The following is a 26526-nucleotide window of genomic DNA, read 5'->3' on the forward strand; positions in this document are numbered from 1 at the left end:
CTTCCCCTGCCTGCACACACATGTCCCAGGAGCCAAATGCCTCCCGGAGGGCCCATTGCAGGCTCTGTATACTTCAGTACCAGATAAGTCACAACCCACAGAAGAGTAAAATGCCATAGGTACATTAGAGCTGAGCAAAAGTTGGAAGTTATTAAAAGGATTTTAAGTAAGAGAGAAACTTACCACTACAGTACAGAGCATATATATATATTTTACTAACTTCTACAGCATTTTGTTGCCTGTGGTAAGACCTTAGGCACTTCTGCAGCCCTCCTAAATCCAGCTTCTCTTAGATCTTAGAAAACCAGGTAACACTTCCTAAGGGTAGTGAACAAGAACCACCCAGCTCACCAGAAACACCTTTAATACGATCAGCACCTCTTCAAATAATAACCCTGGTGAAGTGCAGTTGAGCTGTTACAAGTTTATACAGATCCATTGATTTCAGTCATCAGATGGATCCCTTCAAACACACTTACATTTGAACAAGCTTGGTTTAGAAGTGTCAGTAGGTTAGTACTGCTCCCTACTTCAGAATGCCCTTGTATGCAAAATCAAGTATAGCCCAAGTTAACTGTGCAAATACTTTCTGCTCCTCTCCTTGACTACATCACAGATGTTCTTTTAAGCTTACATGCTCTAGAAATTAAAAAGATGCCATTTCAAGGCACACACAGGCAAGATGCACATGTGGCCAGGCAGAGCAGCACAGCTGCATTCTTCACTTTCTGTTCCCTGACAGGGACTGCATACATCTACCATTCTTACCTGTCAATCATTAATATAAGCAACACTGAAGGAGCCTAGCGATAAAACCACATACTGAATACCAGTAAAACAGTTCATCGCCCTACAAAATACTTCATACATGTCCTCCAGGCAATCAAAATACATTCAAAACCCTTTTATTACAGTAAACTTAAATATTGTATTCTAATTAGTAGAGGGTCTCAAACTGGAGAACACTTTGACCCTTCATATTTCAGTCTCTTCTGTTGCAGTATCTAAATATGCAGAGTACAATGAGAGTGCAGTGGGCAGGCAACAGATCATGAAGTACTGTCCAGTGCAAAATGAATTTGAATTGAAATAACAGAATTAGAACAACAGATTCTAACAGCAACTTAAAAACCACAAAACACTAAAGCTACCTGAAGTAAAACTCATTATAACAGGCAAGATGACAAGCAGCAGTAGGAAAGGGAAAAATTAAATTTTTTGTTGCTACATGCAAAATGGTAATGATATTAATCCAAGAAAGTAAGAGACAATGAAAACCAAACACTTTTCCCGATCCAGAACTGAAACAGCTGCAGGTGTTTGTAAGGAAAACACTGAGCACTTAGTTTTTACTATCGTTTTTACTACTTGGGTAAAAGAGGGCTCTGACAAACTAATGCACTCCAATATACAGTGTATTTAAACTAAAGAAATTTTTTTTTAAAAAATAATCAATAAAACCACAAAGACCCAAGCGCATTCCAGTATTTCACAGTGTTTCTTGTGCCCCACATGCAGCTCACATGCCAAGCCTTCTCCAGCTGGGAAAAGAAAGCCTGGGTTACAGCTCTTCTCCAGCATTTCCAGAGTAGTTCATTATATTGTCCAGGTGGCACTATTTCTTCTTTAGAGCTCTCTTTCCTTCCCCCTTCTTTGGTTTTTCCTTTCCACGGAGCTTTTTCAGACGCCTCATCTCTTCCTTGAAGTCCTGATGCTCATCCCTAGATTGGGGAGGAAAGAAAAAAATTTACTCTATTTCTTGGAATACCTAGATGTGAAAAGTTCTTTGAACTGTATGATAATGAAAAAAAACCCAAAACCTTTTTTTAACAGTGAAGTCCATGCTGAAACTCACTGCAATGTATTCAGTGTCACTGCTAGCAGTAATTTCAGACTGAATAACATGAAAGGTTTCCTCTGGTACTTGCAGAACTAACAAGGTTACCCTTTTCAACAACAAATGGTATGTGCATATATACATTATTTCCATTGCATTTATCGATCCACTCTGTTTAAATGAGCAGTAAAATATAAAAATCAGCAAGAGACAAGAATGAGAATTTCCCCCTTCTCATCTAGCTTAGCAGTCTAGCAACAGAATATTGTGTTTCTGTGCTAGATACTAAGTTCAGGTCATTAGCTTCTAAGAAAACAGGGGCATGCTGAGCAGTAATTACAGTACATGACACTGCTCTCAGGTGACTTCAAGAATGAGTTCTGAAGAAAGCATCAGCTACTCGTGGAATCTTAACAGGAGATTAAAACAGGAAGGAGGATAAAGGGGCTGGCAGAGATAAAGAATCCTCAATAATGTTTTAATAAATTTATTTAATATCTGTCCTTGTATTTTTCAGTGTGAAGGTATCTTTCAAAAGTCACAACTACATCTTACGTGGTCTAACATTGCTGCACTACTATTTTTAAATACACCTTTTCTAAAAAGGAAGCAAAAAGCTTTGGAGTTGTTATTATTCCCTTTTACTCCGCGACTCTGCATTATGTATTTCTGACCAGCAAACCTGATCCTCTAAAAGCTCTCTGTATACAGAACAGCTAGAGAAGGAACTTGAGATTAGGAGGGGAAGAAGAGTAAAGAACATTATCCTGTCATTGAGGCTTTCTGTATCAACAAACTATTCTAGAAAGTGTTTGTATGCCCACCTAAACCAACAGCATCCTGTTTGCAATCCTTGATGGCTAGTATTGTGATGCTAGCAATAGGAATCAATCTGTTTTGACTTTACAGGGTTAGCAGCCTCACTTTTACGAGACTTCTTTAATGTCTCCTGACTGAAGTCAAGGATTGCATTTGACTCCTGCTGATGTTCTTTAGCAGTGCAGTTTTTCCACCCTGAGACTGTGAAAATTCATTTTGAAATTAGATGACTGGCCTGAATGAAGCTGGAAATAACAAGGCTATTTAAGCCACATTTAGATTTAACTTAATTTTTTTTAAAGGATAAAAAGTCCCTCCAGCATAACACAGACTTTCCTTCTCTTCTAAATTTCACTTATTAGCTGTTGAATGATTGGGGAACATATAGTAAGACTTAGTGCAATTTTTATGTTAAGGTAACATCACCTTTTTGCAGCACATTTATTTGCTATATTCAGAACTACAGACCCATCTCCTGTCTATGAGAAAACTCTCTTCCCCACAAGGCCAAAGCAAGAACTATTTATTATGTAACTGGTTGCCCACACTACACCTAAAGTCCTTCTCAAAAGAGGTGCTAATTATGGTAAAAGTTACTTAGACAGTAGTCACTTATTTTACTCTCCTTGACCTCAGCGCAACAATCAAGCGCCTATTTCCACATGCACCATATTCTGAACTAAACCTTTTTCTATGCTCCTCTTCTCCTCGAGGAAAAAAAACCTGTAGCAAAACTCACACCCACCACTTTCATCTCCGGTCCTGCTCCCACCCTATAAGCACAGCGATTACCTGTAAAGACCAAAGTAACGGAGTTTCTTCATGAGGGCATAGTAGGTGTTGTGAGGAGGATACCAGGTGTAGACCTCCTTCTGCTTGGCCAAAGGCTGCTCACTGAATAACTTCACTACTTTCATAGATTTTGAGTCAGTTGGCCTGACAACCTCACCGAATATCTGAGCACTCAGCCGGGCCATTCGAAGGGCGTAACTGGAAACATTGGACATCTCCCACGCAAGAGCAGGCACACATAGACAGACACACCTTCCTGCAAAAGGAAACACAAAAGAGCCACAACTTTAAGATGACTGAGTATTGCAAGCTATCCCAGAATTAAGGCAAACAAAGCAGCTCATCATACGCTGATCACATGTTTGGAGTCATGCATTCCCTGGGTGAAATCAGTCTAATTCTTAGTACATAATCCTGCATATGAAGAATGTCTACCCTAATTCAGGTACAGTGAGCAGCCTAACTAGGACGCTATGGACAGCAGTAAGGACTATAAAAGTACCTACACTGAACCACAATTTACCATGCCTAGTTTATTAGCAGATCCTGCTCAGCTTGCTTAAGGCTACCTTTAAACTCCAGTCACAGGAACGATTAAAGCGTGAACCCTGCCAAAAATGGTGCCCACTGCAATGCCTCTGACTTCTACATAAACACAAGGTAAGACACCATTTAAACATATTGAGGAAGCAACATGGAATTTTTTCTTATGAAAATTTCTCACCCTATTTAAAACATTTTATAAACATGGTTACAGTCCATCTATCAAAAATGGCCCTTTAATGGTAAAATTAAATAAATCATGTTCCTCTCTATGAATCACACAGATCTTTCCCATCTCATCTCCCTTCCATCAGCTTTTTCTCCATAGTCTTTTCAGCCTCTCCTGGTATCTATTCTTTGAGAGGAAAGAATTTCCCCATGCTAGATTCTTTTTCCCAAGAAAATCCCACATCAGCAGTTTCCCATTCTCTTTCAGCCATCTCCCACCTAAAGACACCTCTGCAACAAAAGTGCTCCAAGGACAAAACCATTGTTATTAGGCCAACAGAGACAACACTGACACTTTCTTAAAGGAGTGTGGAAAAGGATTTTCTCTCTTCGTAGCATCTTTGCTTTACTCCTTCTTTGCAGAATGGCATGTAATACACAAGAACAAAAGTCTCATAATCCTGTATTGAAGCTGGATGTTGCCTGTACTGTGTCTTTTTGAATAAGCGATGACATAAGTCTCCAGAGAAATTAAGCAGGGTTCACTACACTTTTGTTAAAGTTGAAAATTCTTGTTTTAAGAAGTATTGCACAGCTGAGTCCAGAAGATGAGCATAAAAAATTAAAGAGCATGGAGCAGGGACAAGAGTACTCAGCAGGACAGGGCTAAGTCCATTTCAGTATAACAGGGAGCCTGTTGTTTGCTAACACAGATCTGAAGTATTCAACCTCACTCAGATATGTCTGCCCTCTGGAGGACCCGATGTACAACCGTCTACTTTGATTTGCTCCTGTTAACAAAGCACTAGAACAGAAGCAAGAAAAAAAATCAGGCATGAAAATAATACAAGTAATCTGAGTCAAAGAGAATAACGGGAAGAGTAACAAAAGGGAATGCAAAGCTTCAGAGACCTCAAGTTAAGGCAAGAGGCCTAGTGTGAGAAGCTTTTAAATGACTGCAAGGCAGCACTTCAACTTGAGCATCTATTACGTGGGGAATGATTACTAAGTCTTGTTAGATCATCTATTTCAGAACAGCCAGTCCCAATTCCTACATTCAGAGACAGAGCAGCAAATTGACCCCAAAGCCCTTCACCACATCATCACTCTGAAAATATCACCAGACTCTACTCAAACACAAAGCCTGCTTAATCTCTTCCAACGGCAGCCTTAAAATGAAAATACCTTTAGCTCCTAAATGACGCAAGCCAGTGGCCTGAGGGGCCTGCTCTTCACTTCAGAATCACTACAGCAATCTAAGTAGCCCAAGCCAAGGCTGGAGACCTCCATTCCTCCTTACCAGTCTAAGAATATTTAAGAGGCAAGAAAGGCAAAGGCTACAAACTCTCAAGTGCCAGAGCTGCCCAAAGCCTGTTTTAGGGCAACCTCTGATTCTGTAAGATGGAACCAGAACACTTTTGTCCCTGTCACTTTACAGTGACAGTATTTTCCCGCATTAACTACCGGTAATTAATACGCCTAACCCAAAGGCACGCAGCGCTGCTGCTCTACCTGCCCCCACCCCTCATTGCTCCTCAAAGCCTTGCTTCCCCCTCTGGGCTGGCTTTGTCCTTCCCTTCCCGCCAGCCCGCCTCGCACGTGCCAGGAGAACTGTACGTTTCCAGGATTACTTCTGACTTTTCCGTGACCACACGGGGAAGAGAGGGCTGCCCCGGGCCTGGCCCGGCCATTCCGCAAGCCCGTCGCCCCCCGCTCCGCGGCCTTGCTTCCCTCCAGGAGGGCGAGCGCGGAAACCCACTCGCGGGCCGCGCCTCGGGGAACGGCCGCCAGCGGCCCCCGGTGCCAGCGGCCCTCCCGGCGGGGCCCGGATCCCCCCTAGGGCGAGCGCCCGGAGCCCACTTCCCCCCATTTTGCGCACATCCCCGGGCCCGCCGGCAGCCGCTCGCTCTCCCCCTGCCCAGCCCGACCCCCGCCCCGCGGCGGCGCCCCAGGCTGACCCACAGGCCGAGCGGAGCCGAGCGGCGGGGCCCAATGGCGGCGGCAGGCCCTGCGCGGCAGCGCATGCGCGGCGGCTGCCCCGCCCAGGCGCGGCGGCGGGCAAGGCCGGGCTCTGCGAGGCGCGGGGCGGGCCGTGGGGAGCGGCTGCCACCCCGGTCCCGCCTGCCTGAGGGGGGCGTCGCCGCCGCTCCCCCCGCACCCAGCGGTGCTCTGGGACTCGTGGGGCGAAGGCAGGACCCCTGCCCGCGCGCTGCCTGGTCGCTCAGCCTCACGTCCCCGCACCGGGAAACCCCTTCCCTCCGATTTTTGCAGGCTGCCAGCCCCCTCCGAACCCCCTCTTCACGTCAGCCTTCCCGCTGCTCGATTTATGCTAATTTTTAATCAGTGCCAGGAGGTCCTAAATCAGGCTCTCTGCAAACATCTGAGTAAGTGACAATGATGTGATTACATTTATAAGCCAAACATGTAATGCCATCAAAGTATGAAATTGGGTTTGGCTGGCTGGAGCTTTTTTCTAGAAGAGAGGATACTGACTGGCATTGAATACGTTGTTATTCCTTAGCCCTTCTATGATTAACTTTTGTCACCTTTTCCATGCTTCCCAGGGGCTGATCAGCCTTGTGGCCCAGGCACCCTGGTCACTTCTCTTGCCCTTTATGAACATTGGCATCATCTTCTGTAATTTCCTTCAGGTTTCTGAGATTTCTTTTGCCAGTTTGGATTGTTATGCAAAAGTTCCCCAGATATCCTAATTTAAAAATGTTTGTTCTAGTAGATGTTGTTTACCATCTTCCTTACCCACTAAAGACTGAAAAGTGCTTCTTTCTTTTTACTAGATCATAAAGTGCCTCTTCCTTAATCTTTCTAAGGAGAGAATAGAAGTTTTTTACTGTTTCTGTTGCTTCTGTGCTATTTTACCATCTCTATCTAGTCATACACCTTGGCATTGCTGCGCTTCCCATTTTACTGTCTGCAGTCACATCACTCATGCATTTTCTGCAGCCTTCATTTTTCTGTACTCCAGAACATTTTTAAAATATATTTTTTGCCTTTCCACTTTGTTCTAGACTATGTTTTTAACTTTTGAACGTTTCATTCATCCTGCTGCTGAGCCAAAATTGTCCTTCAGCCAAAACAGGCTGTTTTGTTAATTATGCAATCATGACTTTTAGACTATGGAGCAAGATCATAAAAGTTCTCATTTACGTTTCTATCTCTATATTTGAATTGTATTTTTCTCATCATTTCTCTCATCTTGATGGAGATAGTCTTTCTGAAGTGTCTCTGTGTGTGTAGGAAAGTATTTCCTCGGCTGGAACTGCCCTTTTTCGCTTATTATAATCAAATTGTGATTGCTGGCTCCTAAGCAACCACCACTTTCTTGTCCCAGGATGAAACTGTTTAAACATTATGAGTTCCAAAATACTTATTCCATATAGACTGGAATAACTTCTGTCATAGCAAATAAGTTTCAGAAAATCTAATGAGACATTGCTGCTGGTTATTTGGGGCTTTTTCCTCATACAGCTCCCAGATCAGCACCCATTTTGTACACTGGAGGAATAAGCAGTCTGATTCTCTGTCACCATCTCTGCTCCCTTCCACCCCTCAGTAGGGTTAATTGGGACAAGTTACTGTCTCTGCATCTCTAAAATAATGATGGTTGTTTAATATGTACTTTTACCTTCTCACATCTTCAGATTTCTTTATTTGTTTAAAAGGGTTGTGGCAAAATATTTTAATATTCCGGTTTGGTAAATCATCCTGCCTGTTTCAGTAATTACATCAATTTGATCTCATTTCTCCTCGTCAATGAAAATACCCAATTTTTCTTGCATGTTATCCACACCCAGAATTTTGGCGTATAGATCACTGAAAAACATCCTCCTCTTTCCCTCAAAGTATTTACCTAAAAATGGACCCAGTATCATGGTTCTGGTTCCACTTCTGGTTTTCTGCAACGTTATCAAGCTGGGGTCTGGTTGTGTAATGTTACTCTGCTGAGTTTCAGGCCAGAGACATTTAGTGCATTAGGCTGATGTGAGAATTATGGCTGTTCGCATTCAGGGCAGTAGGGAAACTGACTTTCTCTTTCGTAGCTACACATCACAGGTCTGCATTGCTAGGAAGGAGTCACAACACAAAGATTTCCTCTTCAGAGACCCAGTGTTGATACCTACACTTTTTAGGCTCCAGCATGGCTTTTTTGGTGTGATGGAAGAACACACATATGAACAAGTCTGCATTAGTAAATTCTTTCTGCCTTTTTTTTCCTCTAAAATCAGTTGGTTTTCCTGTCAGCCATGCGATAACATGCAAATATATTAAATCTGGTCAGCAATAAAGTAAAAATGTGCACTCAAAAGAGTATGTTTTTTGTTATTATATCACTGTTATTACTGTCATTGTGAGAATTGCTTGCAAAGCACCCAGCCAGGGTTAGCGTGCTAGCCAGTAAGGCAGCGTACAGACACTTGGGAAGGAATATCAAGGTCACAACAGTCAACAAAGTGACAACTCAACACATCTGCAAATTTGCAGAGGCGGAGCATGGTCTGTTTTGCAATTCACATAACCATAAGTGGTCTTGCGCACCTCATCTGAGGGATTGTGCCTCCCTAGATGTTGCTGGGGAGTTTAAGCTGACTAGGTGATGTTCTTCACTGTGGAAGACACTGTCCAAATCATTCTCCCGGAGATGATGTTGGTCATGAGAACAGGTTAGACAGGCCAGTCTGGCTGCCTAGCAGTGCATCCCTGGGAATAATAACCATCAGTAGTATACTGGTGGCTGCACTCCTGTTTAAAGTGCTGGTGCTGAACATTCAGGATGAAGGCTGAACTGCTGTCCCAGCTCTTTATTATTGTGCCTCTAGTCACAGAAGGTATTTCTTTGCTTATTTTTTAGTTATCACAGAATCACGGAATCACAGAATGGTAGGGGCTGGATGGGACCTCTGGAGATCATCTTGTCCAACCCCCCTGCTTGTGCAGGGACACCTAAAGCAGGGGGCACAGGAACACGTCCAGGTGGGTTTTTAATATCTCCAGGGAAGGAGACCCCACAACCTCCCTGGGCAGCCTGTGCCACTGCTGTGTCACCCTCACAGGAAAGAAGTTTTTTCTCATATTGAGGTGTAACTTCCTGTGTTCCAACTTGTGCCCATTGACCCTTGTCCTGTTGTTGGGCACTATTGAAAAGAGCCTAATGCCATCATCCTGACACCCACCCTTTAGATATTTATAGGTATTTATGAAATCCCCCCTCAGTCTTCTCTTCTCCAGGCTGAACAAACCCAAGTCTCTCAGTCTTTCCTCATAAGGGAGATGCTCCAGTTCCCTGATCATCTTGGTAGCTCTCTGCTGGACTTGCTTAGGCAGTTCCACGTCCTTCTTAAACTGGGGGGCCCAAAACTGGACACAGGACTCCCAGTGTGGTCTCTCTAGGGCAGAGTAGAGGGGGAGGATAACCTCTCTTGATCTGCTGGCCACACTCCTTTTAATGCATTACAGTGGGGAGGTGACAGGAATGGAAGACATTTATGTCCCACTCCTTCACCCCCATGAAGCTCATCCACCTCCGTGCTAGTGCAGAACAATGGGGTAGTTATGGAGATGGGGTGCACAAGAGCTAGACCTCCATTTCCTGAAGCTGGTGGTATCTAGAGTGCTGGGCAAAGCCACCTGTCTAATCAGACCAATGTAATGCCATTTATGAAGCGCTGTAAGTGTGTGTGGTGTCTTTTGAACACATAAAATGAACAACCCCACGCTGAGGTTTTCACAGTCCAAATTAGACTTGACATGCTAAGGGGTGATAATAACAGGTAATGGAAGGAAGCAGCAGAGGCTGACAGCAGGAATGGGATTGTGATGAGCTGAATTCTATGGACATGTTGTTAGATACTCCAGAGCTTTTTGTTGTAAACAGAGCAAAGTGTTTGCACTTGTCAGCAATTATTTAGAAGAAAATCAGTGGCATGTGGGTAAGTGAAAAAGGTAACCCTAGAAAGGAGTTAAAGGAGGGTGAGTTGATATGGGGCTCGGAGAAAACATGGGCATTCTCTGCATGGGGACTGCTGTGAAGGAAAGAAATTAAGGGAGTGAAGAAACATGCATAGAGCACACACAGACCAGCAAAAAAAAAGGTGAAGAGACCTCACGATAAAGTACAGGGAAGACCTTTTTAGAAAGAGTTGACAGCAATTTCAGCTGGAATTATTTTATTTGATCAATAGTCATCTGGAATTACCTGTCTGGTTAATTCGTCTTGTGTATGTATTTTAGTTATAACTGAATATTGAATAACCTTAAGGTAGTTTTTGTTTTTTTTTTTACAAAAACCAACACTTGAACCACTGTGAGTTTGTCCTGAGAAGGCAAAGGTATACCCAGAAAGGAAAAAAAAGATCAGGATGCCAGTTTGCTCATTGGCGCTTCTTTAGCAACACTTATGAGGAAAGAAGAGTCTGAACTTGTTTCATTTGATCTTGGAAATGAGGCATTTGAGCAGGTCCTCTATGACACAGTCATCAACTTCACTGCTGAGCCTTATGATTAGCACTACCATCTCATGCTGTAAGACAATCTCTAACATTTTCTTGTTATAAATATTGATATGAGGGAACAAAATCGTCTTCATCTGAGCCAAGCAGAAGGACCTTCTGAGCATTTGGTAAAACTGCATTGGCTACATCTGTGTTTAAAATACCTTTGTTAATCGTTTTTTATGTGATCATGATTAAATGTTGAACTTCAATTGTATTTTGTTGCGCAGCAATTCACGCTGAGCCATGGAGAACATCTAGCACTGCAAATCCCTCTGGAGAGAATGTGCTGTATTAAGAGACCGACAGACTTTGGGTGGGCATTTGAAGGATATTTTGACTTTAAAATAATTCATCAAACTAATGCCACAGAGTGAAATCTACAAAGATACAGCTATTAAATACTGCCATTCCAGCTTGGAAACACTTGGGAGGGAGATGCAGCATAAGAGAAAAGTAGAAATTATTTTTTCAAAGCCAGTTGGCATCTTGAGCTTATTGCTTTCCCAGAGAGCCAGGCTGTTGAGGCGGCCTTCTTGCCTCCTGGGGAAAGAGAGCAAGTGCTCTTCCTCTCTCTCACAATGCCCTCAGACTGATGTCTGAAATGGTATTGACAGTTCTCCAGAAGAGCTGTAGCATGTCCATTTTTAATGGCAGACAAGCTTTTTGGCATAGCAGGGGGTGCATGAAGCTGAAGAAGCGAGTGAGGAGAGGATGCTGCAGATCTCCATACATCTACATGCTTGTCATTTAGACTGACTTATTTGTAGTTCAACGGTATGTCAGAATGGATGATCAGTGATTTAAATGAAGTATTTAAGACTGAAGAGAAGGAATATTTCTTAGTGGTTAGATCAAGGGACTGGGAATGAGAATTGTTGAATCTCCTTTACTAACTCACTGGATGACCTTATGCAAGTTAATTAACCTATCTGCCATTTAATCCCTCTGTAAACTGGGGATAATGTCTGCTTCAGAAATGGGTTCTGAAGAATAATTGATTCTTGGAAAATGCTTCAGCTTCCCCCTAGTGAAAAATATACTACAGAAGTAAAGTCTTGTTGCTACTTTACCAATAACACGCACATAAAACTTTTAAAGGCAACAGTAACAAAGGCACATCTTTCTTGGCTGGAACAAAGTATTGTAGGGGGGAGGAAAAAAAGGAAAAATATTAAAATGACAGAATCAGCTGAAAAGAGAAGAAATAATGGAGACATCTGGCTCACTGCTGATAAAAGCTCTTGTAGTTTCTCTTCCATCATGCCTTGCAGAACTCATCTGAAAAGACATCCACCAAGTTGTTCAAATGGGGTCAAAACAGTTGTCCATCTTTAACTCTGTTTGACCAAGTCTAAAAATGATGAGCAAATAAAAACATTCCAGCAACAAAATTTTCAGGAGGATATCAATCTCTTAAACAGAAAATCCAAGGAGATTGGTCGGGTCTGTTTGGGTTCACATTTCTGTTTCTGCATGCTGAGCTCTTGTCAAGATGCTGTCTTGGATCTAGACCTCTTGGGCTTGTGAGCTGTTGGCTCCCCTGAGTTCCAGCAGACTTTGATATTTTATATCCCTGTTGCCCACTATGGTGCGTTCCAATGGAGATTTCTTTCCATGTTTTCTGGGTTCCCTGTTTTCCTGTTTGCTTCTTGTCTTAGGGTATCCCGACCAATGCTGGCCACAGGATATATCATTAGGTCTCTGGGAGTACTCTAGATACCCCTCCTCTGACTGCCTTAGTTAGCAGGTTTTCCAAGGTCTGGCTGGACTCCCAGGTACCCAGTCATCTCAGTAGCACTCTTTGTAGACCTAAACATCATTGATCGGTCTTTCCCCCTTCTGTAGTCCTTTGGAGGCAGAGCCATGGAAACAGCTAACTCTTTGGTTTTAGTTCGGAGTTCTTCAGTCCTGGTGGGTGACATGAAGGTGCTGTTTATTATGTCAGGGTAGCCCTAGAATACACACAGCGACCTTGCACAGCACTAGCAACCAGCATTGCTCTTTGCTTCAGAATCTGCCCATCCAGAGAAACATAATCAGTCTTGCATGCACTTCCCAGCCTCAGTTTCTTCAGCCTGCAGGAGCACTCTTCTGTCTGGCAGGCAGGTTTTGGGGAGTATTCAGGATCTTTTTTCTTGCAGCTTGTGCTTGTCTTTTGAGCTGCAAAGGGTTTTTTTTTGATTCAGCTCATTTTGTTTCTGACCTTCCCAGTATTCAGGCTGAACGAGCCTGTGCTCTCTGGGCATCTGTTCCATTTTTCCGGTGAAAAATTCCTTCTTCAGATTTTATGGCTGTGAGTCCCAAATTTTCCTTTTTCCATATTTGTTCTTGGGAAATGTTCCTTAGTCCATTTCTCTGGAAACAATCAAGAGAATTAGCTTCTTGCAGGCCAGTGTCTTTAACATACCTGTTGGGCAATCAGAGTACAGTCATTAAGGCTTAGTACTCTCCCATTGTTTCTTGTTCGGTGGGTACTTACTTGAGGCCTTTACAGCAAAGGTGAATAAATGTATGTCTTTCATGGCACAGCAATTTTCACTGGAAAAATTTCAGTGTCTGAGCCATAATGACTGTGTTGAAGATGACCGAATACCCCAAATAATTGTCAGAAGCCTACCAAACTCCTCATTTTGCCCTGCTGTGGTGGGTAGTCTGCACAAACTACTCTCTGGGGGCATTAAGGTCTTGTCAGTTGCTTGCCCTAAGTGGCAATCCTGCTGTGTGAATGGCATGTTTTAATGATTTTCTGCAAGCTGAATTGCAGAATTCTGCAATTATCTTCATTATTTTAATACCATGACTGTTGTATTCAGTGCCAGCATGGTATGGTATTCAAAGTGAAAGGACTAAACTCCTGACAATCCCTGACTCAGACCTTATTGTAAGCATCCTTGTTCTCTTGTGGTTTCCTCCCCTGCAAAGATAGTGTTAGGTATTTGAAGAATGCAACTTGGTGCCTGATAGGATTAAAAAGACCGTGATTAAGCTCATAAATTCATTGATAACATAGACATCAGTGCCAAGATAAGCACTGGAGGAACTAGTTTAAATCAGCCCCTTGTGACAGTCCAAGGCTAAAGGACCGAGGAGCTAATTCAATGACTATATATAGGCAAAGGAAACCCGAAGTTCAACCAGCGGACAGGTGAGGAAGACCATCGGAGACCACTGGAGGACCCCCGAAGACCACTAAAGAAGACAACTATGCATGCAGATTGAACTTTTACGTATGTTAATGAATCCTCGGGAACCCTATGACTATGTATGACTTAATAGCATATAATCTTTGGAAGTTTACCGAATCACTGGAGCACTCATGGTGGAGCAATCCCCAGTGCTGCCCAGCGCTGTAATAAAGGATGCCTGCTTAATAGTGACTTTGTTGCTATTGAGTTTTATTTTGGGAACTTTCTGGATACTCCGCTTCCTCCTACGGGGAGGTTCGGACTTTGAAGGATAGTATCCGCGGATTTTTGTATCAAAAGCAGGGCTAAGTTTGTTGCCATGGTCTTTAAGAGATGTCCTCCTGCTGAGCCCTTGTTACACTGAGCTTCCTGGAAGTGCTGGAAATGCCTTGGAGTGCTCTTCTTCCAACAGTTAAGCACAGAAGCAGCTAACTACTATGGAGCTTTGAAATCCAACTGTGTCCAGTCTGGCTGCAGTGGGCCCAGTCTGCCCTAGTAATGGGTCAGTTCTGCTCTCAACAGGATTTCCAAAAACGGCAACAAGGGGCTGTGCGTGCAGAACTGAAATTTCCATGAGGTCTTCACAATCGTAGCTGCTGCTGCCAGCATGCAAGTGACTGGCAAATGGTTAGCTGCTGTGTGGGGCCTGCAACCATTAATACTCTTGAATGCAGGACCTCAGAGATCACTTTGGCCCTAAGTCAGATACGTGGAGAGGAAAGCGACTCACTGTCTTGGCTGGATGCTCCAAACAGTCATTTCCCTCAAATGTGTTGTACCTACAGAGTTTGCATCCATTCACTGCACCGTAATCATCTACATTGTTGCTGTAAAGCACGTGGAGATGCCCAGCTTCTGAAAGGTGCTCTAGGAGAGAGGCATCAAGCTGTAAGTTTCTGTAAATGCCTCATTTGGTGTATCACATTTAGTGGTATAATATATTGGATTGCAATTTCCAATGAAAAATAACAATGGCATGTGAAACTAACTGCTGTTGGGATTTCAGCTCAGTGCTGACAGAAGAAGAATAGTCCTTAAGGAGCTGCTGCTATCTCTTAGAAAATGAGCACTGGTAGCAATTCTGCTGAAACATATAGATTTTCTTTCCTCCCTTTTCCTTTATTCTTTGTTAAGGCTAACAAACCAATGGCAGTTGCATGGAAACTAGGTCTTCTTGCTTAGGCATTAATCTCTTCCTGCTGCATGTTTCCCACCTGGAGCTGTAATCCCCTCTTTGTGATCTAATCAATTCCTCAACAACCAATTGCGAAATCCCGGTGATAAAGTTTCATGTGGGGAAATGAACTGCACAAATGAATGAACTCTGAAGAACGAAATACTTTATTTTCATGCAAATATTGTTGGTGATAATAAGTGAGGAGAGGTAAATGCAAAACTGTTGAAGAAAGCAGCATACTTATGTCTAAATAATTTATCATCCTGGGTGTCAGCTGTTTTTACAGAGACACACAATGTACATGTATATATATTTTTCTTTTTTCTTTTTTTTTTTTTTTATTTTAAATGAATCTACTCTGCTAGGACTTCACAGCCAAATGAAATATATGAAGATTGAGGTCTTACTTCTGAGTCATGTTCCAAAATAGAGAGTTTTTAGAGAATATGTTTTTTCTAAGCAGGTGCTATTTTTGGTTTTGCTTACTGGTTTTCCTCCCAGTCCCTTCTGTGATGATTTCTTATGATCTATGTATTCTGATTTTTAACTAATCCTTGTTCTTATTCTGTGACTAAAAGAAGCAACAAATTGAATTGGCAGCTGGGAGCCAATCACAGATGTGATACATTCATTACTGAAGACTGTGTTATTGGTCTACAAAGACTGTCACTCTGTCTTTCAGTGAATTAGTTCACAAAGCACTGCTGATTGATAGAACCCATGTCCAGAAATCTCTCTGGGAATGAAAAACAGATTCTGAAATCTGTCAGATGCTTAGGGAAGATTGTGCAGTGTGAATTTGCCAGGCAAACTAACAATACTACAGATGTACCTTCATGTAACACTGCCTATACGAACTAAATATTGATGCACTACAGCAAAATCAGAATTATTCAGGCTCTAATATATTGAAGATCAATGTGTTAGATGTAGCTTTAAGAATAAAAGTCACTTCTTACAAAATATGCTTATTATTGCCAGCCAGAAGTCTGAGTTTTTGCTCTGAGTCAGTAGTCTTTGGCCCTAGTATCTCATCTCTGCCATCCTGGATTCTGCTTGCTATTTCTATAAAAGTCGCAAGATCTATGAATTTTAATGAGAAGTAATATCTCCTGTTCTCAGCTGAGCCCAATGACTGTGATGTCGGAGAGCCATCTTCTTTTTGTAGCTGGCTTGAGGCAGCAAGTAACCTTGCTGTATAGCTCCTGCATTCAGAGCAATGTCACCTTCATCACTGCAGCAGGCGATGGGTTTTTCCTGCAGCAGGATTTAGGGTAGGAGGCTGGGCTTGATGTATCCATAAGGTAAACTGGGGGAAGGACAGAGGGGCTTGTATGAAATGGTGGTCCTCTAAGCAAGGCATTTGGGGAAACAGGTCTGCAGAAGAGAGTTCATGTGAAACCTAGTCCAAGTCAGAGGAGAAAAATCTGTAGAATATGAAGATGTTGACTACCAAGTTGGCAAGACAATAAGCAGGAGGCATAGCTGCTGTGATCACTGAGTACACCAGAGTGAAGCTGAATCTCCGCTTGTGAAAGCGAGGTCTGAGATGTGTTTTCTGTTTTAGGAAGATGAATTTGAAATAGCCCTGAGGGCTAAAGATTGCCTGTGTGCTTTGGCTGAGTTGTCTCCTAGGCCAGCAGAACTCCCTCTGTCAGCAGAGACTTATACATGTGCAACTTAGCCTTTTCATTCTCTTAAATATTTTCTTGATGCTCTTCTGACATTGCAAGAGTTTTTTTTCAGGACTCAACACAGACAGGGACAAGGCTGGCTTTCCTGAGTCTCTTTAGTGCTCACCTGTGACTGTGGTACACATTTAGATCCTACCCCTGGTTGAAAAATATGAAACTCACGGCAACACCTTTAAAGGTGGAGCGATAGGTTCCAAGTTATTCTCTAGTTTACTACAGTGCCCATGAACACTCAGTCTGCATGGAGCTGGTGCAGGGATAATGCCTTCAGTTAACTAAGCTTGCCTTCCAGGCCTTATTTTCAGTACCCTATAGTTTTGCTAAACTTTAACTGCTTGGGCTGATGTTTTCTATGTATGGTGTCCGCATTGGTCGGTTTGGGGAAAAGTTTAATTAAAATTTGCTTTTAGAAAGTTCACCCTTTCTCTGCCTGAGCTTAAAGATATTCTTGGAGATGTTCTGATGGGAAGAAGTGGCTATCATACATAGCTAGGCTTAAGTTGTTAATGGTGACGTGGTTTTGACAGGTGACAGCTAAATAATAAAGAGTGAGTTTTCACAGGAGGAAGAAATTTTAGTGGAAAGCCTGCAGTAAATTTTTTTTGTGGTTTTGACTTTGGGAAAACAACATTATACTGTGGTTCTTTTTAGTTGGTACTGTCTTTTACCTGTCTCTGTGTGAGGCCATTTAGTGTTGGCCATTGCCTCAGCTTTATTGAAAAAGATGATATAGGACAGCTCACCTACATGCCTTCCCACTTCCTGCCCAGCAATTAATTTTGCTTCCTCCCAAAACAAATCTGTTCTTTTGATGCTACACTCCATTCAGCTCCTGACCCCCTGATTAATTCTGTCTCAGCTCATGCGTGCTTCTCGGTGTTTGTCACAACTTCAGGTCACTAAATCAAGACTCTAAGAAAACACAAGAATAAAAATTGCCCATGAATTGCCAGTCACTGGTGTCTTGTGATCATGAAGTAAGATACATTATAAGATCCTACTTTCTACACAAACTCTGTTTCCATTCATGGTATATGATGGATGAACTAGGACTCTGCAGTCCTGAGGTGGCAGCTGTTTGATGAAGAGTTTGGAGGCTGTGTAGTGAGCCTAGCAGATGAATACAGGTAGGGAAAATCATGGTCACATGGCTAAGGCAATTGAATTGAAATTGAAAATTGGATTTTATTTCACCCTTTGTGAAAGCTACTATTACAAATCTAGGTGAATCAAGTAGATGACATTCTTCCCAACTCCTGTCTATGTGGTCCTCATTTTCTGTATACCCAGTTTCAGTCACCCATGCACTAATTTGTATAAATACTGCCCACTGTGTCTAAAGCCAAGGTGACTGGGAGCTGTTCTCTGAGGAAGGAAAGTGCTAAGCTCTCTGAAAGTTTTGGTTATAAGCTTCTTTAATTGAGCACCCAAAATACACTGACATGTTTGAAAATACTGGCTTTTATCTTTGTTCCTCAGCAGAGAGCTGTGAAGATAAATTAATTGATGTTTGAAAAAAACCCCCAACCCTCAAACGCTACAATGAGAACACCACTATAGAAAAACCCATGAGGAAATTAATCATTCTGTATTCAGTGCAAGATCTGGATGCTCTGCAGTAAATAGTACATGTACCTCACATTGGATGATAAGGATAGGAGAAAATTTGAATAGCGTTCATTAAGCGAGCAACATCCATCCTTTGCAATGAAAAAAGCAGGAGACCTGTGGAAACAAAAATAATGTAATTAAAGATTGTATCATAATGTGTTTGCATAAGAGGTGAATTAATGTTGCATAGGTGATCTTAAATCTGGCATTCACTAACTTGCTTAACTTTACAATCCAAATGTTTTTTTTTTTAGAGAGAGCAAAACAAATCCCTTTTGGGAGTTGGCAGGGGGAAGGCAGAAGATGTCCAGCTGGGTGCTGGCATGTGCAGCTAGATACTGGTGTGTGCACAGCTAAACACTAGTGTGCACACAACTGTCTGCCTAATCTCTGTGTGTCTCTGTGAGTGTGTACAGCTAGCTTGTGTTTATGCAGCTGGCTGATGTTTCCCTCTGAAAATGCCTTTCTCTGTTAAAAAAAAAAATAATAGAAGGAGCATTAGCAACTGCTTTAGATACCCGGGTTCTAGATGACAAATATATATGGAGTTTTGTGGTCCAGATCCTCCTTTATAGAGCCTCTGCTTGGTTCTGAGTCACCTGAACACCCCAAAATCTGTTTGACTAATGGGTCAAGTGTTTGTGGGTGTTATCGTAAGATGCTTCTATGGGATAGGCAGCATCTTTTACATCTGTGTTAGTAGAAGGGCTGGCATGCTGATGATTCACCCACACCAGTATCCAAGGTGCATTGGAATGATAAAAAATATTAGTAGATATAATTTGTTATATCTGTGTTTGGTTTGATTACTGTCTTGTATTTGAAATCCCATAATTAGAGCGGTAAACTGCCTCCAGAGCCAGTGTTACCCCACGTAATACAACACTAGTACAAGTTTCTTTGGCTTCAGTAGGTGGTTCATTACAAAGAAGGAAGGCTGGAGCCCGTGTAAATTAAACATCACCTCTTGGGAAATGAAGATCACAGAGAGAGAAGGGAAATACTGAGGATCACCTCTCCCTATAGAATGAGTTAGAGGTACAGATCCCTAGAAATGGGAAGCACATCGATTTGCTCAGTCCCCTCCCCCACTAGATGGCACTGAACTCTTTTTCTTTAAAAGAAAAAAAGAGAAGAAAAATATGGTGGAGGTCATTGTGATGTAAAAAAAAAACCTGAAGAAAAGCAAATCGCAATTGGTTGCCTATTACCTCTGCCATTCCCCCCGTCTAATGCAACAGCCCACCTGCGCGTACCTTGGTACAGGCACTCGCTTTGCTTTTGTGTCTGCAGCTCTCTTGGAAGGCGGTGGGCGATGGTAGCTGAAGGATGCTAAGGAAAGCAGAAACAATTCTGGGAGGGAATGGAGAGGAGATTGGCCCTATGTAAGCTAACATCCGTAGTGAGGTCTAGCAGGCCGCGCACAGCGCTTCTCATAAGGAATTTGCTCTGAACAGACCTGCTGGGCTCTGCTTCTCTGTCCCATGCCTTCAGACATTTTTTCCTGTGCACCCACGTGCTTTAGCTTTCCCTCTGGATCACTGAAATCGTAACCTGCAGAAAGGAAAGCCTCAGCTTTCAATCCTTTACTAAAACTGCATTTTCACCCCCCGATTCATTTAAGACCAATGAATTACCTGCCTTTGCCAACATGCCCTTAATTCACTGTAGGGAGCAGTTTCCACAGAGCGTGCCCAAGTGTGCATGGAGGGTTTTTTTTAAAATGCCTTTCTCCCAGCTTACATTCATGTGAAGATCGACAGGGATTGTTTTTTTCCCCCCTGTGGCGAGGCGGGGGTGGGGTGGGAGGAAGAGAATTTAATAATGATCTGTTTGCGCTGAGAAGGGGCTGTCTATAATAATCCCAGGAAGAGACAGAGGAAATGTTCCTAATGCCTGCAGCAAGGAATATTCTGCCCCTCCTGAAAAGAAGGGGATAATGATGATGAGGGAGAGAAATGTTAAATTCTAAGAGTTAAAGGGGAACTTATCTGAAATCCAACACTTTTTCCTACATTTGTATATATAAGGTGACTTGCAGGAGGATATAGATTGCCATCTGATAAAGCTTCAAATGCAACCAAAAAAAAAAAAGATGCATAGAAACTGCCACTGAAATGCCTTTTCAGAGAAAAAGATAAAACCTGGAACTGCATGCCGATTTTTGGCTTTCAAACCCACATTTAAGAATGAGAAGAGGGAACAAGTCTGTCTTCTCCAGGTACAAAAGTCCCCCTGCCCCAAACTCTCTTACTGCCTTGGAGTGTGATGGAAAAACCTGGCATCTGGATCTACCTGGGTCCAAGCAAATCTTGGCTCTTTGGACTGTAATCCTAATGTTAATTAGAAAAGAAATGTAGGTATGGATACATTATATGTTTTTCCTGTCCCCTAATGTATCTTTGGCCAATATAATGAGAAAAACAGCTCTAGTAGCTGAATCCTCCATTTTGCTCTTACCCTCAGTCTTCCAGTTCTGTCTAAACTGGAGGTTTAGATGGAAAACACTTCTGCATTCCAGTTCAGTCTAAATAGAGAATAAATGTAGCAGACTCTAATGCTTAAATCAAAAATCCAACAATCCTATCAGCCACAGCCACATTTGGTTAAATTAAGCTTGTCCCTGTTCTCATCCTTCAGCTTGGCACCTAATGTTAAAAACTGACAAAGAAATCCAGGTGCACTCTCATCTCTGTGTGGGTGCAATACAAGAAACCTCTTCACCATCTTCTTATAGGAGAGAGTGGTTCCTATAAACAAACCTCTAAATTTTATCTCCAAACAGACAACAAGGATGGCTGCTCCAAGCCCACTACAAAATTTCATAGAATCACGGAATTACAGGTTGGAAGGGACCTCAGGGATCATCTAGTCCAACCTTTCTAGGAAGAGCAGAGTCTAAACAAGATGGCACAGCACCCTGTCCAGACGACTCTTGAAGGTGTCCAACGTGTCTGAGTCAACCACTTCCCTGGGGAGATTATTCCAATGGTTGACTGTCCTCACTGTTATAAATTTCTCTCTTGTGTCCAATCAGAATCTCCCCAAGAGCAACTTGTGTCCATCCCCCCTTGTCCTCTCCATGTGACTCCTTACAAAAAGGGAATCTCCATCTTCTTTGCAGCTGCCCCTTAAGTACGAGTACATGGTGATGAGATCCCCTCTGAGCCTCCTTTTCTCAAGGCTGAACAAACCCAGTTCTCCCAGCCTATCCTCATATGGCAGGCTGCCCGGTCCTTCGATCATCCTGGTGGCCCTTCTCTGGACCCCTTCCAGCCTGTCCACATCTTTTTTGTATAGAGGGGACCAGAACTGTACACAGTACTCCAGGTGTGGCCTGACAAGCGCTGAGTAGAGTGGGACAATGACTTCTTTATCTCTGCCCTTTTTGATGCCCTTTTTGATGCAACCCAGCATCCTGTTGGCCGCCTTGGCCGCAGCAGCACACTGTTTGCTCATGTTGAGCTTCCTGTCCACCAAGACCCCCAGGTCCCTTTCCACAGAGCTGCTCTCCAGCCAGGTGCAGCCCAGCCTGTGCTGCGCTCCTGGATTATGTTTTCCCAGGTGCATGACCTTACACTTGTCCTTGTTGAACTTCATACAGTTCTTCTTAGCCCACTCTTCCAGCCTATACAGATCTTCCTGCAGAGCAGCTCTCCCTTCTGGAGTGACTATTTCCCTGCTCAGTTTGGTGTCATCTGCAGACTTCATCAGGCTGCACTTGGTCCTGTTATCCAGATCACTTATGAAGATGTTGAATAACATTGAGCCCAATATTGATCCCTGGGGGACCCCACTTGTGACAGGTTGCCAGTTTGAAAAAGAGCTATTGACCACGTGCTGAAATGTAGTGGCTTGAAAAATCCAGTTATAGAAGTGGATCCCCATGTGCTTAAATGTTTTTAAAAAGCCTTAGATCCTTAAATATTTTCCTTTATTATGAACAACAAAGGGAAGTTACTGCTAGAAAAAGTTTAAACCAGTGCCTTGTTTCAGTAAAACAGTTAACTTTATCTAGACCTTTCCAGATACAGTTAATATTCATAACATAACATTGAAATTTTGCAATAGAGCTGTTTCAGCGGAGGCAGATGATCACAATATCTATGGTTTGGATGACTGACTTTCCTTTGTGAGTTTCGTAATCATGCAAGGGGTTTAACCAATACGTTTCAAACCAAAAATAGTTTTGCCAGGTAAAATGGAAGGAGACATCTTGACCTTTTGGATTATATTGTTTGGTTTGGGGGCAAAAACTGGTAGGATCCTGCTGTGTGTTTTTTTCTGATGCAGCTGTGTTCCACAAGAAAATCCAGAGATGTATTTCTGATACAGAGAGCTATGATGTCCCCCCATCTGCTCTCCCCACTGGAGCAAGTACAGTTTGTGTGGCTAGGGTTAAAAACTAGCAAAATCTCAGTACTCCCCTCTTGGGGCCAAGGGCTATCACCAACCCAGGGCTCCATAAATGCTGTGCTTATTTTCTATTCAGATGACACAGTTTGGGCTTCAGGGGCCAAAAGCTGGTAGGATCCGGTGTGGATGTAGGTTTTTGTGGCACTCGTCTGTGGAGAGGCACTGGGCTGTGGACTTTTTGGTGCAGTAGAAGCGACCGCATTGTTTGCTCTTCATGCTGTGGAGCCGCTGGTGTGTGGGAGCCAAATATTGGATGGGGCTAACTAGGTCCCTCTGCCAGCTCCAGGATGCTGTGGTACTCATAGATCGGGATGTGCCAGGATCCAGAGCTTTTTGATAGAAGGGAAATGGCCGTGCTTATTTTCTTTTTAAACAGTACAGTTCAGAGTCTGGAGGCCTCAGTTGTCTGGATCACACAGAAGGTCTTGAATCCAGGGTTTTTTTCAGGCTCACGCTCTGTGTTACATAGTAGGTTGGATTTTTTTGGTGCAGTAAGAAACAGCTCGGCTTGTCTTGGATTTGGTTGACACAATGTAAGGGCTTGTGACCAAGAATGAGCAGGATCCAGTTAAATCCAGGTTTTACATTTTCCCCTCTTAAGAAAGTAAGGCTTCGACATTTCCTGCCTGGGAAGTGGTGCAGTTTATCTTTAAGGAGGCTAGAGAAATAAGAAATGAGTCTCACGTTGCATGGGTGACATCACTGGCTTTTGGCTCAGCGCTCTGTATTCTCTGTCTGTAGGCTTTAGCCAAGGCTGCAGGGCTCGGTGTTTGAACAAGGAAAGATTCCCAGGTGTACGGAAGATTGGATTCTCTCTTATTTGGGTTAAAAACGGTGAAATGAGATTTCTAAAGCTTGGGGACTCCAGCTCGCCTTCTGTTGCACTTGATCTCTACAAGATGGGTGAGTTATTCCCATTAGAGAGAAAGGGAGTGGAAATTTAAGGAGAAAAAAAAAATATGTCTGAATATATAACTGCTGATGCTGGGGATACGATTCGTATGAAGCTGCTGAGCTAAAAATCTCAGCTCCGACGTGGAGATCGGGCCATATGGCAGAGAAATGGTGCAGACTGAAAGCTGTTGACAACAGTTAGGGGCTGCTTTTCTCTCCCGGTGTAAGGTGTGTAGTCCCCCCCGACCCCCCCCCCCCGACCCCCCCCGGTTTGTTTTGGTGTGATTTCCCCCGACCTCCCTCCCCTCCCTGTTCCTCGGCATCCTTTCAGCCAGCCGTAGCCCTGCCTGCCTGCCTTCATCTTGCAGATGGCTAACGTGCCGCCGTGTTAGGATAACTGTGCACAACACCACATCCCAACGCCGGGGACGAAGGAAGATTTTCTGATAGCGGCGGAAGGGGGGAGGTGGTGGAAAAACGATGCTGGGGCCGAGGACTGCTTCCAGTGCTGCCTAGCGGGAGGTGCGCGGTCGGCGGTGGGTCCTGCTGGGGCTCTCGCCGGCCCGGGAGCGGGGGATCTGCCTCGCCGCCCTCGCCGGCGGAGCCCGAGCACTGCTGGGGCGCTCCGGGAAAGGGATCGCGGCGTTACGCTGCCTGGATGACAGCGCAGGCGACGAAAGCGGGCGAGTGAATGGCAAGGCTGGCAGAGAGAAGCCGAGGTGTTTCTGGAGCCAAGATGTCAGTGACTGTCAGCGAAGTCTGCTAAGGGAGAGACCTGTGCGTGCCTGCATTTCCAGTTCCAGCCGGGGAGGTTATATTTTAGCCACGACTGAAAACAGCAGCGGCAGCAACAACAACAGATTGCTCCCCCCTCTCGCTCCCTCCCCTTCGACCCTGCTTTAAACCCGAGCAAGCGACTGACCATCCAGATGATGATGCTCTTGCTGAGCCAGTGACAAAGAAAAGGCAAGTCACCCATTCCTGAAACCAGGATAACCCGCTGCTTGCAGGCAGGAGATCTCTAGCTGCCGAACTTTTCTGTCCTGTGATGATGCTGTAGCGAGCCTGAAAGCCATCTCTTCTGGATTTCCGAGCTGGCCGGATTGAAAGAGATTAATGGACTGATCAAAGAGCCATAGCTTTCAGGTCTCTTCAGGGGGGATATATCCCTTCAGCCCCTGTTGCTTGGGTGCTTGTGGTGAGGGGAGCAGGACATCTTTGTATAGGTGGGTTGCTGGCTTGCTCCCGTTTGAGGTGGAAGGCTGTGTTTCTCCTCGCCAGGTCTCCTCCTCAGAGGAGAAGAGGCAGATGAGACTCCAGGACTGCCTCCAGGGCAGAACTTTGTAGCGCTCTCAGCATCCCTCTGCAGCGTGGATGTGAGCCACAGGAGCTGGGGATGTTTGAGGCAGTCTCTGCCAAGTGACACCTAGCAGCTGCTCGGGAGGTTTTTGCGTGGTCTCACGCTCAAGGGCTTTGCCTGTTGTGAAGATGTCCATGGTGTTTCTGTGAAGCTGAGGTATGGCTGCTGGAAGGTTACTGCTGTATGCTGGCCTCTCTTTAGCTCTGTGTGCCCTGGGCATGCTGGCTGTGGCAATCTGCTCTGACCATTGGTATGAAACTGATGCCAGGAAGCACAGAGAGAGGTGCAAGAGCATCACCACTAAAAGAAATGATCCTGGCTTCATTTATAACTCCAACAACAACCTGCCTCTCAGGGCCAGCAGGTCTAGGTTGGACCGCTGGGAAGGGAAACTCCTCTTGGCAAGAAACAGGAGGCAGATCTTTGCTATGAGTGCAGTCGACGAGTGCAACAGACAGTACAACTCAACCAACATGGGGCTCTGGAGGAAATGCCACCGACAAGGATTCGACCAAGAGCTGGAGGAGCTGATTGCCAAAGGTAAGGGCTGTTTTTTATCAAATGAACATGCCAGGCCCTCCTGAGCTGAGCAGAGGCTGAGCAGAGCCATTTGGGCTCACAGAAGGGAGCTGGTGTCTCCAGCCAAGTACCTCTCCTGGCGATGGGTGAACAGGCCTGGCTGGGCATCGCTTCCCGAAGCAGTGCCAAGGCAGTTTCCCACGGCGTCTCTGCTGTTGAGGCGTGGGGTTTGGGAGCAAGAAGGCAGTGGGGGTGAGAGCAGACACACCCCAGAATGTCTCTGTCATGTCTCTGTCTCTCTAAGCTTAATATAGCCTGCCCATCACCATGGTATCAGATTATTTTCCACATCCAAATAAAAAGTATTAATAAAGCAGACATTGGATTTTTTTTTAATTTTGTTTGACCCTGGTGACTCAGGCAAAGCACATATTATGTTATTGGAGGCTACATATGTCTGTATTTCATCATTCCCTTACCGAATGCCCCATCAGTCCCAAAATACACCATTTGCAGTGCTCACATGTAGGATTTTTCTGTCCTCAAATGGAGAGTAAACAAAGAGAAATGCTAAAAAGCAGGAGGAAACCCAGTTTTCTGTTTACACTGAGCTATATTTTGGAATATTTTCAATGTCTACAAAACATTAAATGAATTTATTAGGAGTGTTAGAGAGGAATAGTTTTCTCTCGGGGTGGAGATGCATCTGTTTGCCTGTAGCAATTTTGTGCTATGTTTGTTACTGTTTTTTGGTCCTCCTCCTTCTTTTTTTCCCTACAAGGTACAAGTTCAAGGTGATGGGCAGTTTGCCTGAAATGATTCTTTGAGCTGAAGTATAGGAAAGGGAGGTATGCGTAAAACCCAGCCTAAACATCCTGCTTACAAAAGATGTATGATTTTGCAGGATGATGAGGGTTTCAGTAAAGGATGACAACATCTTTGCTACCCACAGCATGGTTACTCCATACAACAAAATAACATTTCCCTCCCATGGTTATTCTG

The 26526-nt window shown here is 43.8% G+C and overlaps 2 protein-coding genes across 4 annotated transcripts in view; one reads left to right on the forward strand and one right to left on the reverse strand.

Moving 5' to 3' along the window:
• Positions 1 to 1342: 1342 nt before the first annotated feature.
• Positions 1343 to 6223, reverse strand: MRPS33 (mitochondrial ribosomal protein S33). Of its 2 annotated transcripts, none has more exons than XM_064457304.1 (3): positions 6118 to 6223; positions 3449 to 3704; positions 1343 to 1721 (listed from the first exon to the last, which is right to left on the reverse strand). In XM_064457304.1, exons 2-3 carry the CDS (start codon positions 3661 to 3663, stop codon positions 1616 to 1618), a joined length of 321 nt encoding a protein of 106 aa, XP_064313374.1. In that variant the 5' UTR covers positions 3664 to 3704; positions 6118 to 6223; the 3' UTR covers positions 1343 to 1615. The 2 variants fall into 2 exon arrangements, with proteins under 2 accessions (XP_064313374.1, XP_064313366.1); XM_064457296.1 differs by having other exon boundaries at positions 6122 to 6212.
• Positions 6224 to 23431: 17208 nt separating this feature from the next.
• Positions 23432 to 26526, forward strand: part of TMEM178B (transmembrane protein 178B) — a 243731-nt gene continuing 240636 nt past the window's right edge. The window contains exon 1 of one of the 2 annotated variants that reach the window (XM_064457322.1): positions 23432 to 25545. In XM_064457322.1, the coding sequence (XP_064313392.1) occupies positions 25164 to 25545 (382 nt within the window). In that variant the 5' untranslated portion in view covers positions 23432 to 25163. The remainder of the gene's footprint in view (positions 25546 to 26526) is intronic. The other variant, XM_064457316.1, reaches the window with a different exon arrangement.

Source organism: Phalacrocorax carbo, chromosome 1 (genome assembly GCF_963921805.1).
Source record: "Phalacrocorax carbo chromosome 1, bPhaCar2.1, whole genome shotgun sequence".
Taxonomy (NCBI): domain Eukaryota; kingdom Metazoa; phylum Chordata; class Aves; order Suliformes; family Phalacrocoracidae; genus Phalacrocorax; species Phalacrocorax carbo.

Excerpts from the sequence above, each read along its gene's own strand:
- MRPS33 (XM_064457304.1), bottom strand. The coding sequence starts at position 3,663 with ATGTCCAATGTTTCCAGTTACGCCCTTCGAATGGCCCGGCTGAGTGCT. Across the intron at positions 1,722-3,448 it reads CGTTACTTTGGTCTTTACAG|GGATGAGCATCAGGACTTCA; the intron begins GTAATCGCTGTG and ends TCCCCAATCTAG.